Raw genomic sequence first — 15803 nt, 5'->3', positions numbered from 1 at the left:
GGGTTCAGCTTCAGCCGGCTGGGCCTGAGGTTGGGAAATGCCCTTTCTTGGACAGGAACTGAGCTCACATTTTTACCGCTGGTTCACTGTGAGCAGCATCAGGCCAAGCTCCGCAGGAATTCGTTAGCATCACACTTAGGGTGAGAGTTTTTCAGTTTCTAATCCTCTCAAGGCTGTTTAGTGATAATGGTTTGGGTTTGTGGAATGTGTTGAAAACCTCCTTTGGGTTCATGTTCCCATAGGAAATTCCTGTTTTTTCTGGTCATACTTTTTGGTAAGGGCTCATTCTAGCAACACCTGGAAAACACGTGATAGCAATACAAGACAAAGCCTGATCCACTCTGATAGAAAAAACACTGAGCAATTCTGACTTAGGATGTGAAGTTCTCTCACAATATAAAGCTTGTATTGCATTACGAGTAGTATTCTAAAAATAATCTTGCTGCAGCTTTCTTATACTCTTTCAGAAGGATTTTACTATGGAAGTGAAAGCATGGCAGCATTCAAAACCACAGTGACATAACTAACACAGAGGTGTTATCTTAAAACTTAAGAAGGAGGAAAATGGGAAATTTACCCTAAAACACATTTCCAGTGTTCCATCATGGTGAGTTGTAGCCCAGAGAAAAAAAACAAGGCCAATTTTAGTGACAGAGAACCAAAGAGTTTTGATCGTAATTTCAGGAGCCCTGCGTGATTTCAGCAGCAAAATAATGAATGAAAATGTTAAAACAGTCTTCAAAAAAGCACAAAAGGGAAAAGGATGTCACACTTGGTTCATATTTACAAATCAAGAATTCATGTCGTATCTTCATGCACATAACAGTACAACAAAAAAAATTCAGTCTTGCTCAATTCTGCTTCTAGGAAATACCCCGGGGGGTCAGTGGCCAAATTACTAGATGTTTCCAAGATGTGTAGGAGTGTTAAATCGTGCATCAAGGAACCTTTTTTTGTTTTGGGGTTTTTTTTCCTCCATTTCATGGGTTCCTAATGCAGTTTTTTTTTGCAGGGAGCACTGGGAGGCATTAAGGTAGAAGGTAAAAACTGCAGCTTCTTTTGGCTTACTGGTTTAACATTAAAGAAATACAATTGGTAATCCTAGTTTTAAGAACCCAAATTCCACAAAAATGCTTATACTTCTGTCTCCATTTATTTTATAACTCTTTTTAACGTTGGTACATCCATTACACTTTAAAAGTCAATATATAAATATGTTGTATAATCACTTAGAATCACAGACTCACAGAATCACAGAATTATCTAGGTTGGAAGGGACCTTTCAGATCATCGAGTCCAGCCATTAACCTAACACTGACAAAACCCATCACTAAACCATATTGCTAAGCACTACCCCTACTCGTCTTTTAAATACCTCCCGGGATGATGATGCCACCACTTCCCTGGGCAGCTTCATCCAATGCTTGATAACCCTTTCAGTGTAAAATCTTTTCCTAATATCCAATCTAAACCTTCCCTGGCACAATATGAGGCCATTTCCTCTTGTACTATTGCCTGTTACTTGGGAGAAGAGACCGACCCCCACCTCTCTACAACCTCCTTTCAGGTAGTTGTAGAGAGCGATAAGGTCTCCCATCAGCCTCCTTTTCTCCAGGCTGAACAACCCCAGCTCCCTCAGCCGCTCCTCATAAGACTTGTGCTCCAAATGCCTCACCAGCTTCATTGCCCTTCTCTGAACTCGCTCCAGCACTTCAATGTCTTTCTTGTAGTGAGGGGCCCAAAACTGGACACTGTAGTTGAGGTGGGGCCTCACCAGTGCTGAGTACAGGGGGAAAATCACTTCCCTAGTCCTGCTGGCCACACTATTCCTGATACAGGCCAGGATGCTGTTGGCCTTCTTGGCCACCTGGGCACACTGCTGGCTCATATTCAGCCAGCAGTCAACCAACACCCCCAGGTCCTTCTCTGCCAGGCAGCTCTCCAGCCACTCCTTCCCAAGCCTGTAGCACTGCACGGGGTTGTTTTGACCCAAGTGCAGGACCCGGCACTTGGACTTGGGCTTTGGCCCATCCATCTAGTCAGTCCAGATCCCTCTGCAAAGCCATCCTACCCTCAAGCAGGTCGACACTCCCACCTAACTTGGTGTTGTCTGTAAACTTACTGAGAGTACACTCAATCACCTCGTCCAGATCATTGATAAAGATATTAAACAGAACTGGACCAAATACCGAGCCCTGGGGGACACCAGTTATGACTGGCTGCCAACTGGATTTAACTCCATTTACTACCACTCTCTGGGCCCAGCCCTCCAGCCAGTTTTTTACCCAGTGAAGATTACTCCTGTCCAAGCTGTGGGCAGCCAGTTTCTCCAGGAAAATGCTGTGGGAAATGGTGTCAAAGGCTTTACTACTGGGTAAACAACATCCACAGCCTTTCCCTCATCCACCAAGTGGGTCACCTTGTCAAAGAAGATCAGGTTTGTCAAGCACGGCCTGCCTTTCATGAACCCATCCTAACTGGGCCTGATGACCTGGTTGTCCTTCACGTTCTGCATAATTACACTCAGGGTGGTCTGTTCCATAACCTTCCCAGGCACCGAGGTCAGACTGACAAGCCTTTAGTCACCCTGATCCTCCTTCCAGCCCTTCTTGTGGATGGGTGTCACAACTTAAATACATAATCTATGGGATGGGAGTCACACTTAAGTACATAATTTATTCACTCAGTGTATACGTAATGATAATGGAATATTTCTATGTTTTTAAGACTTATTGTTGGCCAGTACAGCATGTGCCATCACGGCTATCATACACTGGAAAAAAAAAAAGTATCTACGGTAATATGATACCGTAGGTGAACTGTGCAAGGAATTATAATTCACTTTTTTTTTGATTCTTTGAACTGTTGTGACATTTTTCTCCATAGGAAGGCTTCTATAGGAAGTCTCTGGGTTTCCCATTCTCACCCATTTATCCAAAAGTATAAAATGGACGTATGCTTGTTTAGAGTAACAGAACATTTCCCACTTGGTTCTACCTCCTGTTGAAGTCTACTGAAAAGTAGCTGCATCCTTGTGATAACACTCTCCAATGGTGAAATGAAAACAATTTATTTTGTAGGGGTAAATCGTGTAATGTGCCAGATGTTTCCTGGAAAGTTCTGAGTACCATCAACTCAAAACAGGACCCTTGGCACTTGCGGGGTCAAGTCTTTAGATCATGCAAAATCTAAAGCTGGCAAATTTGGGCAAATGCCTTTCTAGGATTCCTGACCCCATCACAGACTCATCACAGGCTCATCACAGACTCTCTGTGGTGCTTGCTTGACGCTAATAAGTTATTTCTTCACTTAATGGTCAAGTATATGCAGCAAACACAAACATTACTTTTGAGGTTGTCATTGACAGTTGCAAGAGCATTCCTTGTAAGAGAGTGACGCGTTGGTGATCACCTGCACTGCCACACATGGCATTCTGGTTCTACCCAACATTTCAGCTGGGGTCTGTCTGCGTTTCAAATAGTTTAATAACCAGCAAAATTTGGAGACTTCACAGTTTCCGCATGAAAACATGCTGCTGAATAACTTATTTGCCTTATACGCCTATATTTTTCTTAAATTTAGAAAGACATTTTTTCTATTTTTTTTAAATGAAAACAGTCTTATTTTTAAAAAAATCTTCTTCAGCTATCATGAAGTTTTCTTCAGCAGACCGTAATACTGCTGAAATACATAGTATTACGGTCTTTATAGGGCCACACAGCCAGTAATAGTTTACAACTACATTGTTTCAGGGCATGTTACTGAACACAGTGCTGTACACCAGAGTAATTTTTCAGACTTTTCTGTCACTGCAGGACAAGTTATCTTCTTGTGTGTGCTTTAGTGACATGTTGATACCTTGGGCAGCACACAAATTTATGGATTACAACAGCAACCTTCACCCTTCCTGTCAGACTTTTAATGAAAATCCTCTATCAACCTCAAATAGACAGACTTCTTGCTCTGAAGCACCACCCCCACCTCCCACCTTATATTTAGCCTTTCCAATCTTTCTCCAGGTCCCTCGCACTTTCTCTGAGATGACCCTTTCCAAGAGGCAACCCTCTGCAGTTACAAACTCATCTTCAGTTTCCTTGGGAGTTACCTGTCCCAGCACTATTTTATGGAATTCAAAATCATAAAAAGACACTTGAAAAAGCTACGTATATTCCTATTGCATTTACAGTTTACCCAACCCCCAAACTCATCACAGATATTTCACATAGTTTATTGAAGCATTACATTGTGTCTTTAGAGCAGTGTATGTAAACACGCAATGAGGTGCAGGCATTTTGCCAGCGAGGCGCGATGCAGAAACTCAACTAATACCCTGGTTTCAGGGAAGTCAGTGGAGTGTGAAACAAAGGCAGCAAAACTCAGCTAACGAGGATTTGAAACCACTCACCAACGGGATACTTCCTAGTTGCAGACAGAGCCAGGTATTATATATTTGTACAGTGACTGGCACAAAGGCTCATCAAGCAGATCAAACTATAAAAATTTATCTTTTACAAATCATTATTGAATTCATTGAATTCATTCATCCTTCACCTTTAATAACCCTTTTGCCTTGTGTCCCTCTGCAAATACAATTGTCTTGCTTATGCTTCCCTGCATAAAACTCTGTTATTGTAACAGGTACAAATCTTTAACAACTGACATGAAGGCAAAGGCCATAATGGTTGAGCTGTACGATGTCACGGAGGTAAACAATGTCAGAGGAATATACAAAAGGATATTTATTGCATCAGCCAGAATTCTTGGAAAAGCCAAGAGATCAAACTGGATCATTCAAGAAAAATGTGAAGAGAAACAACCTTAATCATCGCCTCCGTAGTTAACAGGCTAAAGTGATAAAGAATTTTGCAGTCCATATCTCCTCTGCACAAAAATAGTAACACAGAAAAACTTTCTAGCAGAGCATTGATGGCCTTTCCCATTAACAGGATAGAAGTGACGCAGGAAAGATAGGTGGCCCTTGACCATTTATCTCTACTATGGTAAGTCACACACAGAGTGAAGTATGAAGTTTTAGCCAAGTAACAAAGGGGAATAGTTCATTCAGGAAGAGATTAGGTCATCTCTTTGAGCAATTTTCCCTCTAAGCAGATCCTCAAAATTCCAGGCACAGCACCAAAGGCATCATGGTTTAGGGGCTGCCCGTTACTGTGTTGACTTGCTGATGTGGCCTAGAAGGCCACAGGAATTTCCTGATGAATTAAAACTGTAGAGGGTAAATATTTAACTATGACACAAATAAATATACTTAATACTTAAATGATAATGGCAGTGATTCTAAATCCTCATTTCAGCTACTTTTATCTACATATGAATGCCCAATTTTCAAAGACTGTAGCAGTCTTCATTGAGTCCTTCAGTGTTGGAGGAGAATTCAGAGAACCAGGTTGTATATAAAGTGTTTGTGTGAAATTTCAGAAATATGAAGTCATTTCTACACAGGTTTTCCACAGAAAACATTAGGTTTTTTAGGAGAACTAGTGCTCTGGCAGTGATAGGGAGTTAATTGTCTGAAGATCCTTGCCTTCTTGAGACACAAACATGCATCTCAGAAGACAGAACAGAAAGGTATGTAACTGATCCTATTATTCACCCTCACTGTTACCTACACACTGAGCTGAGGGGAGAGTTTTAAAAAAGAAATTTATTTAATACAGTTTTCTTTCCTGCAAGACTTCTGCATGAGAACTAAAACTCCCAGAAGATAATTATTGCTAAAGCTATGCGAAAGTGAAAATCAGCACATTTATATAGAGCAATAGGTCGTTTAATCCAAACTGAAAATTCATTCAATATAATGCTTAGGAAAAAAATTACAAAATCATAATTTAACAACAACTACATTATTTTTTCCTAAATCTCCAGTGTGCAAGACCGTATTTGCAGACAAGAGATTCAGAAAGAAAAATAAAGTTTTATAAGCATAGGCTGACAACTTTAAAACATTCATAAATAATATGATCCAAAGGGCAGGCAACTCTACCACAACCCCGAAGATAAATGTAAAAGCATCTCTAGAGATTGTACTAGGACTGCTCCTTGGATTTTTGTGGGTATTTAAAATGTGTTCTGTGGATTTGAAGTGCATTAAAGGTCAAATATTAAAATATATCTCAAAATAGTAAATTTACATATTGACAATCAGATTTTTTTCACCTACAGTCAGGAAGTAAAAACCTCACTCTGAAGGCTGGAGAGCCTTTGATAATGACTGGAAGTTTGTTGTAACATTTAAAATAGGGGGCAGAAGCACTCAAATGACACCAGTGCTTTTCTCTTTGAAGCCCTGCAAGTTCCCTCTGCAGGTTTAGGCTGGTGTGGATCACAGATGAGGAAACTAAAGAGCATGGCCTCCTAAACAATGTTATTCCCAGGACAGAAGTTTCATAACATGGATAGTATCTTTCAAGAAAATGGTCTTGCACACAGAAAGCTTTTGAAGGAAGTTTAAATGGGAAAAAAGGCAGGGTTAGTCTATAAATGGTACATCAGCCTGCAGCAGAAATAGTTTTTAGACTCAAAATTGATTAGCACCAATCTGATCATCTATGCTCTAGTATGAAAGAAGCCGTGCTGTCAAAATGAGACAAATTACCTTCTAAGGTCGTCTGCTCATACTGCCAGTTTTCTCCCACAGTTCTCTAGTCTTGACTTAATTTTCTGGCAGGGATGCTCAGAGTTTGTCCTATCTCCAGGGTAATCTCTCAAGCCTATTTGCCTGCTTGGTACAGCGGGAGGAGAAAGAATGCCAGGACCCAGGTCCTCGGGCAGAACAGAGTCAGAAGGGAATTCTGCTAACTGAAACAAGTGGATTTTGTTTGTTCCCATACATTCCTATTGCAGAAGGAACACCTGGTACATTATTTGCAACAAGACAACTAGACAAAACATGACAAATGGCAAGATTTTACTCCAACAAATAAAAATTCCCAAAAGACTTGGTGAAAAATTATAACGATATAGTTATGCCAAGTCCTAATAAAGAAGAAGATGCCATGCATGGACAATTCACGATCAGGTTTGTCTTGCAACTTATGCATATGTAAGGACAGAAACATATTTGGGATGAAGAGTACAAAGGTCCAATATTTTTTCCAGGATATATGAAAATTCTTGCTTCATACACATTCTCGAAAGGAAAAAAGAAAAGGCACGCTTATAATTTATTGTCAACACAGTATGGGGACTCGTTCACACAGAATTAATGCATGTACAATACACAAGGTTTCATCTTGCTACCAGGTCTTCTAGCTTTTTCGACCCAACAGGTCAATTCCAGGAGAACAGCAGATTGACTGCAGGTAAGCAGGTATAAAACATAAGAATGGATTTAAGACACAACACTTAGAAGCAGATTTCCATGTACCTTAACACCAAACACTCCAACAATCTAAATGCATGTGCACGCACACACAGCAGGGCAAGGTGTCCAAGCCAAAGGAATTCTGCAGAGTCCTTACAGAATTTTTGATCAGCCAATTTTTACTTATGGGTCTTCAACCCCAATTTTCCCACCACAAGATCCTATCTGCACTTTCAGCCTATTTCTCTCTTTTTTAAGACGGGAATAGTAACACAGATGATGTGACTGACCATGTACTACCATGTAGGAGACCATTAAACTACCTTTGCTAAAACCACACCTATTCCACCAAAAACTAGCATAATTCTCTAACTGTTATCCTTTTCTTACTGGATTATTTTTTTCTTTTTTTCTTTTTTTCATTTCTGCTCCTACAAGCTAGTCAAGGGAGTATAAGAAATTTCTTTCAATCATGTAACTCGATGGCCTAGAACATTGATTTTCTATATGACTTCCTCTGAGGGATTATAAAATTATCTTCATCCATTCTTTTTGGTTTGGTTGGTTTGTTTTAATTCTGACAGCAAACCATTGTAGAAATGTAGAATAGTGCAACTTGAGCATCTTTCCAGCTGATCCTATACCTGTCTTGCTTTGACTGTCTGTACCCCTACGTTTGTTCAATGCTGAGTGTAGCCCCACTGTTAGGTCTTGTTTAGACAAGGCAGTTGCACCAGTTTGACTTGCATCAGTTTTGAATAGGGATAATTAAACTGGTGCAAGTCCCTGGGTGGACTTATCCCAGTTTAGGAGTGACTTACACTGCTTTAGATTAACTTGATTCCTAACTAAGGTAATGTAAAGTGAATCCTGAAGTTTGTGCAGGAACATCAATGAGAATGTAGTGCAAATGTGCAACAATTTATGACGTTTCTATGTTACCCTTATGAGTGAATATTCACCACCCTGGTCTTTCATAACACTGTCTAAAATATGCACATGTGGTTACACAAGAATAACCTAGAGTTAAAGTACAGCTTGTTTCATAAGAAAAAGAACCCTTCCTATGAAATATGAAACTATTTCAATTTCCTTTTCCTGATCAAACTTCAACCCTTTAACGAGAGAGGAGACCCTTACGCTACTGGGAAGACTTTAACACCAGGGCTGTTTATTCAAGACGCTTGAGCTGCTGGTGCTGAAGATGAGGTTCTCAGCACAGCTAAAACCATGATACTGGTTCTAGAAGGTCCTCATTAACCAACTCTTCCTTGTTTGCATCTTATTGCAAATACAGAGAAGAGGGACTGAACTAAGCTGAACTGTAAATTAAGATGAATACAAGCAGGTAGTTAAGTGTCTTCACCTTTCAGGGTATGCTTGCAATAAATCACACAAGTGAGCTCAGTTTTGATAAAGACAGGTTTATACAAAACGTCTGGTAATGATAGCTCTGAAAAACTAGCCATTCCTCACTGGTTTTCCTGAGAATCCATACAAGACTAAGCTACAATGCTATTCAATTTAGAAGAATACAGGTTGGAGCAGCAGCTGCTGAAGGTGTTTTAAGAACACTGCAAGAATGAGGACCATTCTCACTGTTAGCAGGACACATATAATCCATTTACTCCACTGCAACCTGCAAAATATACTTGGCATTATAGATTCCTATTCATTCTATTTATCTACTTATTTTTTATAAATTATTTTAGTTACTCATTTTAAAACTAATTTCCTTCCAAAAGATTTTTTTAATCTCACATCATTTTCTGCAAACTGTTAATAGCACAAAATACCTCCCACCAGAAAGACTCCAAAAACAACACAAAAAATAACACATTAAGCCTCCCAACAGCCTTGTGAAATTGAGTAGTAGTACTATATCTGTGTTAGAAAAGGGAAACAGGAATACTTAAAGTTTACGATTTCCTTGCAGTCACAAGGGAAGTCTATGCTACAGCCATAGACAGAAGTAAAGCTTAAATCCATCCCACTTAACTGAGGCATTTAAATCAGGAAGAGAGCCGCTCAGGATTTCCCTGGAGCCAATAAAGAGAAGCAGGGACTTCCACAGGACAGTTCAGATGGCTGGCTCTTCCTCTGGGCTTGCTACTGTCTCTTGGCACAGCACTGAGAGATCTCCCCACAGCAAAGAAAAACCTATCTTGGGTATCTCTGGGTTTTGGCCAGAAGTTTGGGTGGGATGATGCAGGCCTAAAATACCCAGCTCTATACTTTTCCCACATGGGCTATCTTTCTTTTTTCCAAGGCACCCAGCACCGTGAAGTAGAGATTGCTTCCAAACCACAGAAGGGAATGGGAACGATGAGTTCTCAGCACCCTCGAAATGACATGCCACTTACTTTATATCAGTTTCATTTAGGAAAGTTCTCAGTGCTCCAAATGAGATCTCCCACTGGGGATGTTGGTCGGACAGTTCTGATGACTAATAAATGTAATATTTTATTGTTACCAGAAAGTTCCTAATTACAGCTGTCATCACTGAAAATAAACACATTCAGGTTCTACTGCGCATTATGATAAAGCCTTCTGTCCAAGCATGGGAAATATTTTTTTAAGCCATTTGCTACCAAATGTGGCAATATGTGAGACTGCCCTTCAGTCTACTTCTCTGATTCTTCTGCTTCTTAAAAAAGAGATTGCCAAATAGGTTATCCCCCAATAATGTAGAGCTTTCAGGAGTTTCCACATTTGAAGTCTTGCCTCCTTCTTGTGGGTACCTCAGAATATCCCAAGGACTTCAGCAACTTTATTAATAAAGCTTTGGAATGAAGGCATATTATTATCCAAGAAATTTTTTGGAGGTAAATAAGGAGTTTTTGTTTTACACTCAAATGTGAATTTTCTTAGAACCAGTTTGTTTCTATGAAGTTAATTTTGCTTCTTAGATTTGGCTTTTATATATACTTCCCCATTGACTAGTACATAGCATATAAGTAAGCCCCCTAATTTCAAGCCCATCATTTGTTTCGCACCCTGTTTGTGGGAACTGCACGTTGAATGTCACTAGCATAAGGCTTTGCTTTGGACGTGAAAATTCATTGACTCCAAAGCAAAAAGGAGCACCTAGAACAGTAAGCAGCCTCTGGGTCTAGACAAGAATTCCAGGTTCAAGCTGGATGCCAAACAGGAGGCTAGCTGCCAGTTTTGGATGAAGTTTTCTTACTGTTTCCTTTCATCTCTGGTGCACCTTGAAAAATGAAAGGTTTACCGGAAAGCCATTCCTTACACAACCCTGTGAGTAATGCTTATACAAGCAGAATGGCAGATTCCAAATCTAATGACCTGCTTTTATTTGTGAAAATTAACAGAAGTTCGTCATGGATCTCCTACTTACACTTACTGTACAAATACTATGTGGACCTTAAGGTCACATGTTACATTATAAAATGCCCAGTGAGACATAATCATAAATAAAGTGGAATTTTTACCATTTCTTGTAATAGTTCAGCTAGGGAAAATTAGTTTCTTAATGTGACAAAATTTTACACTCTATGGCCACATTCATCTTTATATTACTATAAATTTGCCTTATGGGATATTATGACTCTTTAGATCTGTCCTCTTCCGGGCAAGCTTGGTCACCCATTCACACAGCTTCAAAGCAGGAGTGACATGTGAGGAGTTTTCCCATCTTCAGCAAACCTCATAAAATCCAAGGGAAAATCCAGCCACTCCACACATAGAAGCATATCATTGCTGTTTAATTGCAGTGGTAGGCCCTGCTGGCAAAGACAGCAGAGAAGGGCAGACTTCCAATGGAGCTACAGCAGAGAGTGACAGACACCAGTCTTTCTGAAAGCTGCTTTCTACTATACAATGGCTGGTGCCCCTCAAAACCTAGATTCCTTACATGTTTAAAACACAAGTGAGAACTTGCGCTATTACTTCTGCAAAACAAAGAAGTCAATGCAGAGAGTGCAAGGAATGCCATAGACACATAATTTATCAAAACCATGGTAAGAATAAACTTTAAAGTAAGCTATCAAATGTCTACAGATACCCCAGAAAAATTGATCATGATTTCTTTCTTTAATGACTGAATCCAGCTCATCATTTTATAATTCTGTTATAGTTGGTGACGGTACAGACACTTTGAAGGGAAAAGGAAATGAGTTGAAGCTTCTTTATTTGGTTTAAGTGTAGTGGTGCCATCAATATTTGCAGAGGAAAGGAAAAAAAAATAATCTAAGTTTGGACACTGGCTGACCAGAATGATTGTGGTTCACTTGCAACTCAAACTTTTACGTCTCTGTTAGCTTCTTGTGGTATACTGTTTTTAACATTCATGTTAAACTTTTATGGTATTCTGCTTAGGTAATGATCAGAACAAAAGAAAGAGTGCATCATGGAAAACTCATTTATTACTGTAATAACAATTATTACTACTAGTTGGACTGAGGGATAAATATATGAAACACTCATCTATACAGCCATCTTGAATGTATACTGAGTCCATCGGTACCGTAAGTTCAGCAAGCTGACTAAAAGAAAGGTCCCAAGCAAGACATGATGATAACATTTCATGTAACTCCTCTTTGGCAATACTCAGACACTGCAATTAAATACCAAACAGTATCACGTGTGCCAGTCAGTTACTGCAAGAAAGAAAATGTGATGAACTGTTTGTTTTGAACTATTAGTATAAACATATTGCAGAAATGAAACCCAAGCTTAAACAATGGGGAAAGTTATCCGGTATTAAAATAAACAGTTCTAGGAAAATCGCTAAAAATGTTTACCAAGTCATCTTCTTCACAGTAGTTTCTGCGCAGAGCGTTTTGCCGTGCCTCTGGTTTGCCAACCAATCCCGGTTACGCCGACTATAGATATGCAAATGCTAATGGACAAGGCTGGGATTTAATTGCCTGTAATTGGCTCCCCAAGCAAGCACATTTTTATCTACAGTCAATCTCGCGGGTCATCAAAGAAGCACTTTTGATTTTAAGCATAAAAATATCATCTTTTTAAAAAAAAAAAAAGAATAATTGTTTTGCTTCTAGAAATCTGCTAGTTTAGAATTCAAGGAAAAACGTTTTTAAATTAAAATACTACAGAGTTAAGCAAACCGTGATTCTTAGAAACTTTCTTAATAAATACTCTCTCAATATTACAGGTTAGCATTTGTGCTGAAAGAACAATTGCCTATGTACAATTTTAATAAAAGTTATATATATTACCTGGAGTAATAAACATATTTCCTTCATGTAAGTCAGAATATATTTCAAATTCTTAAACATTATTTCTTATTATAACTATTCACTTCCAGTCATAGACCTATGATTCTATAGCCATTAATTATTCTTTACTTCATCCACAGCAGGTGCATTGTAAAATGCTGTTTAGTGTAGAAACAATTATATCTGGTATTAAAAATCTAGGGGGGGGAATAAATGCAGAGCATAAAACTGACATGTGAGATATCTACATAATATATTCATTACACTTAAGCATTATGCTTGTTTTGAAAGGAAATGAGTTATGGCTGAGATCCTTTGTAATGCCAACAGCAACAAAGCAAACCCAGTATTCAGAGATGCTATAATGGACCTGCATCAGCCTCATTTGTTCAGAGCGAGCCATACTCCATCACACAGAGAAACCGGTCTTTTCATTCCAGGGAAAACTGACACATGGGGATACGTGCACAATCCCAGTTTTATGTAAGCCCCTGGGAGCAGAGGGTTGGGGGCTGGGAAGGAAAGAAGGAGGGGGATGGTTTTGCCCATAGCCAGTTTTACAATCACTGTAGAAGAAAACAGTCCTCAAATATAAACATCTTTCATTGGGCTTCCTACCTGCTTAATCACTTCCCTCCAAAGTGTGAGAGGACTAACCCTAACCCAGACATTCACACTCCAGAGACTCATATTTCTTCACGTTCAGTTCACAGTGAAACAGTGATCTTAGTTCAGTCTCTAGTGGACAAACACAGAATAAGTCAAGTCTTATAAGCATGATTCAGCAGGCAATTTGCTCAAGTTGAAATCATGTGTGCATAGACACAGAAAACATCTTTCCCCTTTTTAGTTCTTGCCTCAGCCTCCCAAGGTACAGTAAAATAATTTCTTAAGAAATGCTTTCCTCTACAAAAGACATCCCCTCATTTCCAGCCTGACATTCCCCAAAGCAGACCAAGATATTAAAAGATGAGGAAAGCAATCTAAAAAAGAAATGCTTGGTTATATTTTGGTTTATAGTCACATGTTTACTGGACAGAGTCTTTTCTCTCTTATTGGAGCCAGATATGCAAAGAGTACAATTAATTTACCAAGAGATCAGGAAATCCTCTCTAAAGATTTTAATAGGGTTAGGGGGATGGGGATGGCTGTGTATGCTTTTTAACATATTTCTGTCTTGCATACTGTCTGGATGAAGCAAAACTTGGAAATGAGATAGGTAACATAACTGTGCTATTATGAAGTTTTAACTCACCTAGTAGAGACTTCACTCAATTTTTCTTGATATTCATTCTTAGTATGAACTTCTGTTGAAGTTAAGTCATGTATCTATCAAATGGGTACATACAGCAGTTTTCTTGTGCCATCTTACATGACTAGTTGCAACACCCGATTGCTCAATTTTCTAAGTTTTGCCAGGTCAAAATGCCAGTGTGAGAATGGGAATGTTACAAATAACTATATAAAAAGACTGTTTGTTTATTTATTTTTACTGCTCAGCTACCCCAGGGCATTTTCATTACCAAGGCATGGGCAAGATCCTGCAAGGTATGTAATTTTACGCAAGTGAGTAATCCTGTTAAGGTGAATGAGACTGCTCATATGAGTGAAATTACTCGCATATTTAAGTCTTTTCAGGCCCAAACTTCAGCTCATACATAAAATACTGAAAAGCTCATTAGAAGTTTAGAGCTATTGCACAAATTCTTAAAAATAATTACTTCTGCTAAGTTACTGCAACACCTTCAAACCCGTTTTTCCCTCTCTATGAAAGAATGCACATATACACCCACAAATTAAAACAGGCTGTTTCAAGTCCAATGTAATCTATACAGTTAAAAAGTTTTACTGGGATGTTTAAGGAGTGTGAATGCCTATATACTTTCTTCTTTCTTTCCAGCAATTAGCTGGGTAGAATAGTATTACAGGATCTACTTATGAAGGAACAGTGATATTCTTAACCTGGTGACTTTAAATGCAGATTGTTTTAAACGCTCCCTTTTGCTGTCAGAGTAGCAGGTATCCTGCATGGCATCTGATCTGAAGCTGTGAACTATAAGCAGAGTTTACAGGAATACTTAGTATGTTCTGTCATTAGAGTCTCTGGAGGATTTTCGTGTTCTCTGGCTCACAAATATCTGTGGTCTCTTGAGAAAAAGCTTTCAGAAGTTGCATCTTTCAGTAAGTGAAGAAAATTCTGCTCCCAAGAGCAATGCCTCTAAGAAGGGTGCGCTCTGGCTGAAACATTTCTCCCCTACACAGCCAAAAACTAGATCGATCCTCATTACCTCAGTTCTCACAGAAACTAATGAAAACTTTGAACAGCATAAGCATCACCAAAAAAATCCATTTAGTGAGAAATGAAAAAAAGAAACACTTACTTTTTGCAGCCACTGAGTGTAATTTTCCATCACATGTTCCAGATGTTGCAGTTTCTGGGAAGAGAAATCCTGTTCCACGTGAGGAGCATCTCTCTGAAGAGCATTTGTGTTGTACTGGTCTGTCGTGCTTTCACGACAGTTCCCGTCCTGTTCTGGCAGAATGAAAGTATAGGTGCACTGCCCATGCTGAATCCGGTTAAATCTTCTCCCACTGGCTTCTGGACCCCGACGCTGGTTATTACAGCCTATGTGAGCAAGAATTGCTGCCAGGAAAGCAAAGGAAAGGAAAATTGACATGTTATTACTACTTTCCTTTCCCACGTTAAGAAAAACTTTTTCTTCCTCTGTCTTTAAATTTGTTCTTAATTTCCCTTAAAGTCTTTGCAAAAAGGACTGGAGAAGCGCACTTTAGTAATCAAGCTTGGATAAACTTATTTTTTTTTAATTTCACTATGAGGATAGCTTCCTTAGTTAAAATTGGGAATATTTATTGCATAGTAGTTAAGATTTATTGTTTCCTCTCTGTTACAGTCCAGCATGTAGTCTGCTTTAGTCAGCTGCATATGCATATCCCAGTCTCTTTCCCCTACACTATCTGCTGCAGAACTGCTATTTTCTCTCAGACTTCAGTGAGTTTTATTAAGGTTGCACTTTCAAGCCAAGCTGGAAGCAAGCAGCCTTTCACAAGATGACTTGACAGGAATGCGTGTATGAGTGCGCCCCTATGCTAAGGATGGCTGATGGCTCGGTACAGAGGGATCATCTTACAAACTGGCTGGATGCATGACCTCAATCATGCATGGCTTTCCAGCCCCTATTGCATACAACTGCTGAGGGCTGGTTGACGAATTCACATAAGTTTAATAAGTGAGGCAGTCCACCTTAATACGCTTCATATGT

The 15803-nt window shown here is 39.2% G+C and overlaps 1 protein-coding gene across 1 annotated transcript in view; it reads right to left on the bottom strand.

Annotated features, from left to right (window-relative positions):
* The window catches only part of ANGPT1 (angiopoietin 1), a 169703-nt gene extending 154127 nt beyond the window's left edge, over window positions 1-15576 (bottom strand). Inside the window, exon 1 of the mRNA XM_054192562.1 lies at window positions 14904-15576. Coding sequence (XP_054048537.1) covers window positions 14904-15200 — 297 coding nt within the window. The 5' untranslated portion in view covers window positions 15201-15576. The remainder of the gene's footprint in view (window positions 1-14903) is intronic.
* Between the last annotated feature and the right edge of the window lie 227 nt (window positions 15577-15803).

This window comes from Rissa tridactyla, chromosome 2 (assembly GCF_028500815.1).
Source record: "Rissa tridactyla isolate bRisTri1 chromosome 2, bRisTri1.patW.cur.20221130, whole genome shotgun sequence".
NCBI classification, from domain to species: domain Eukaryota; kingdom Metazoa; phylum Chordata; class Aves; order Charadriiformes; family Laridae; genus Rissa; species Rissa tridactyla.
Note: the sequence above shows the minus strand (reverse complement) of the source record. Positions and strands in the feature narration are given on the sequence as shown.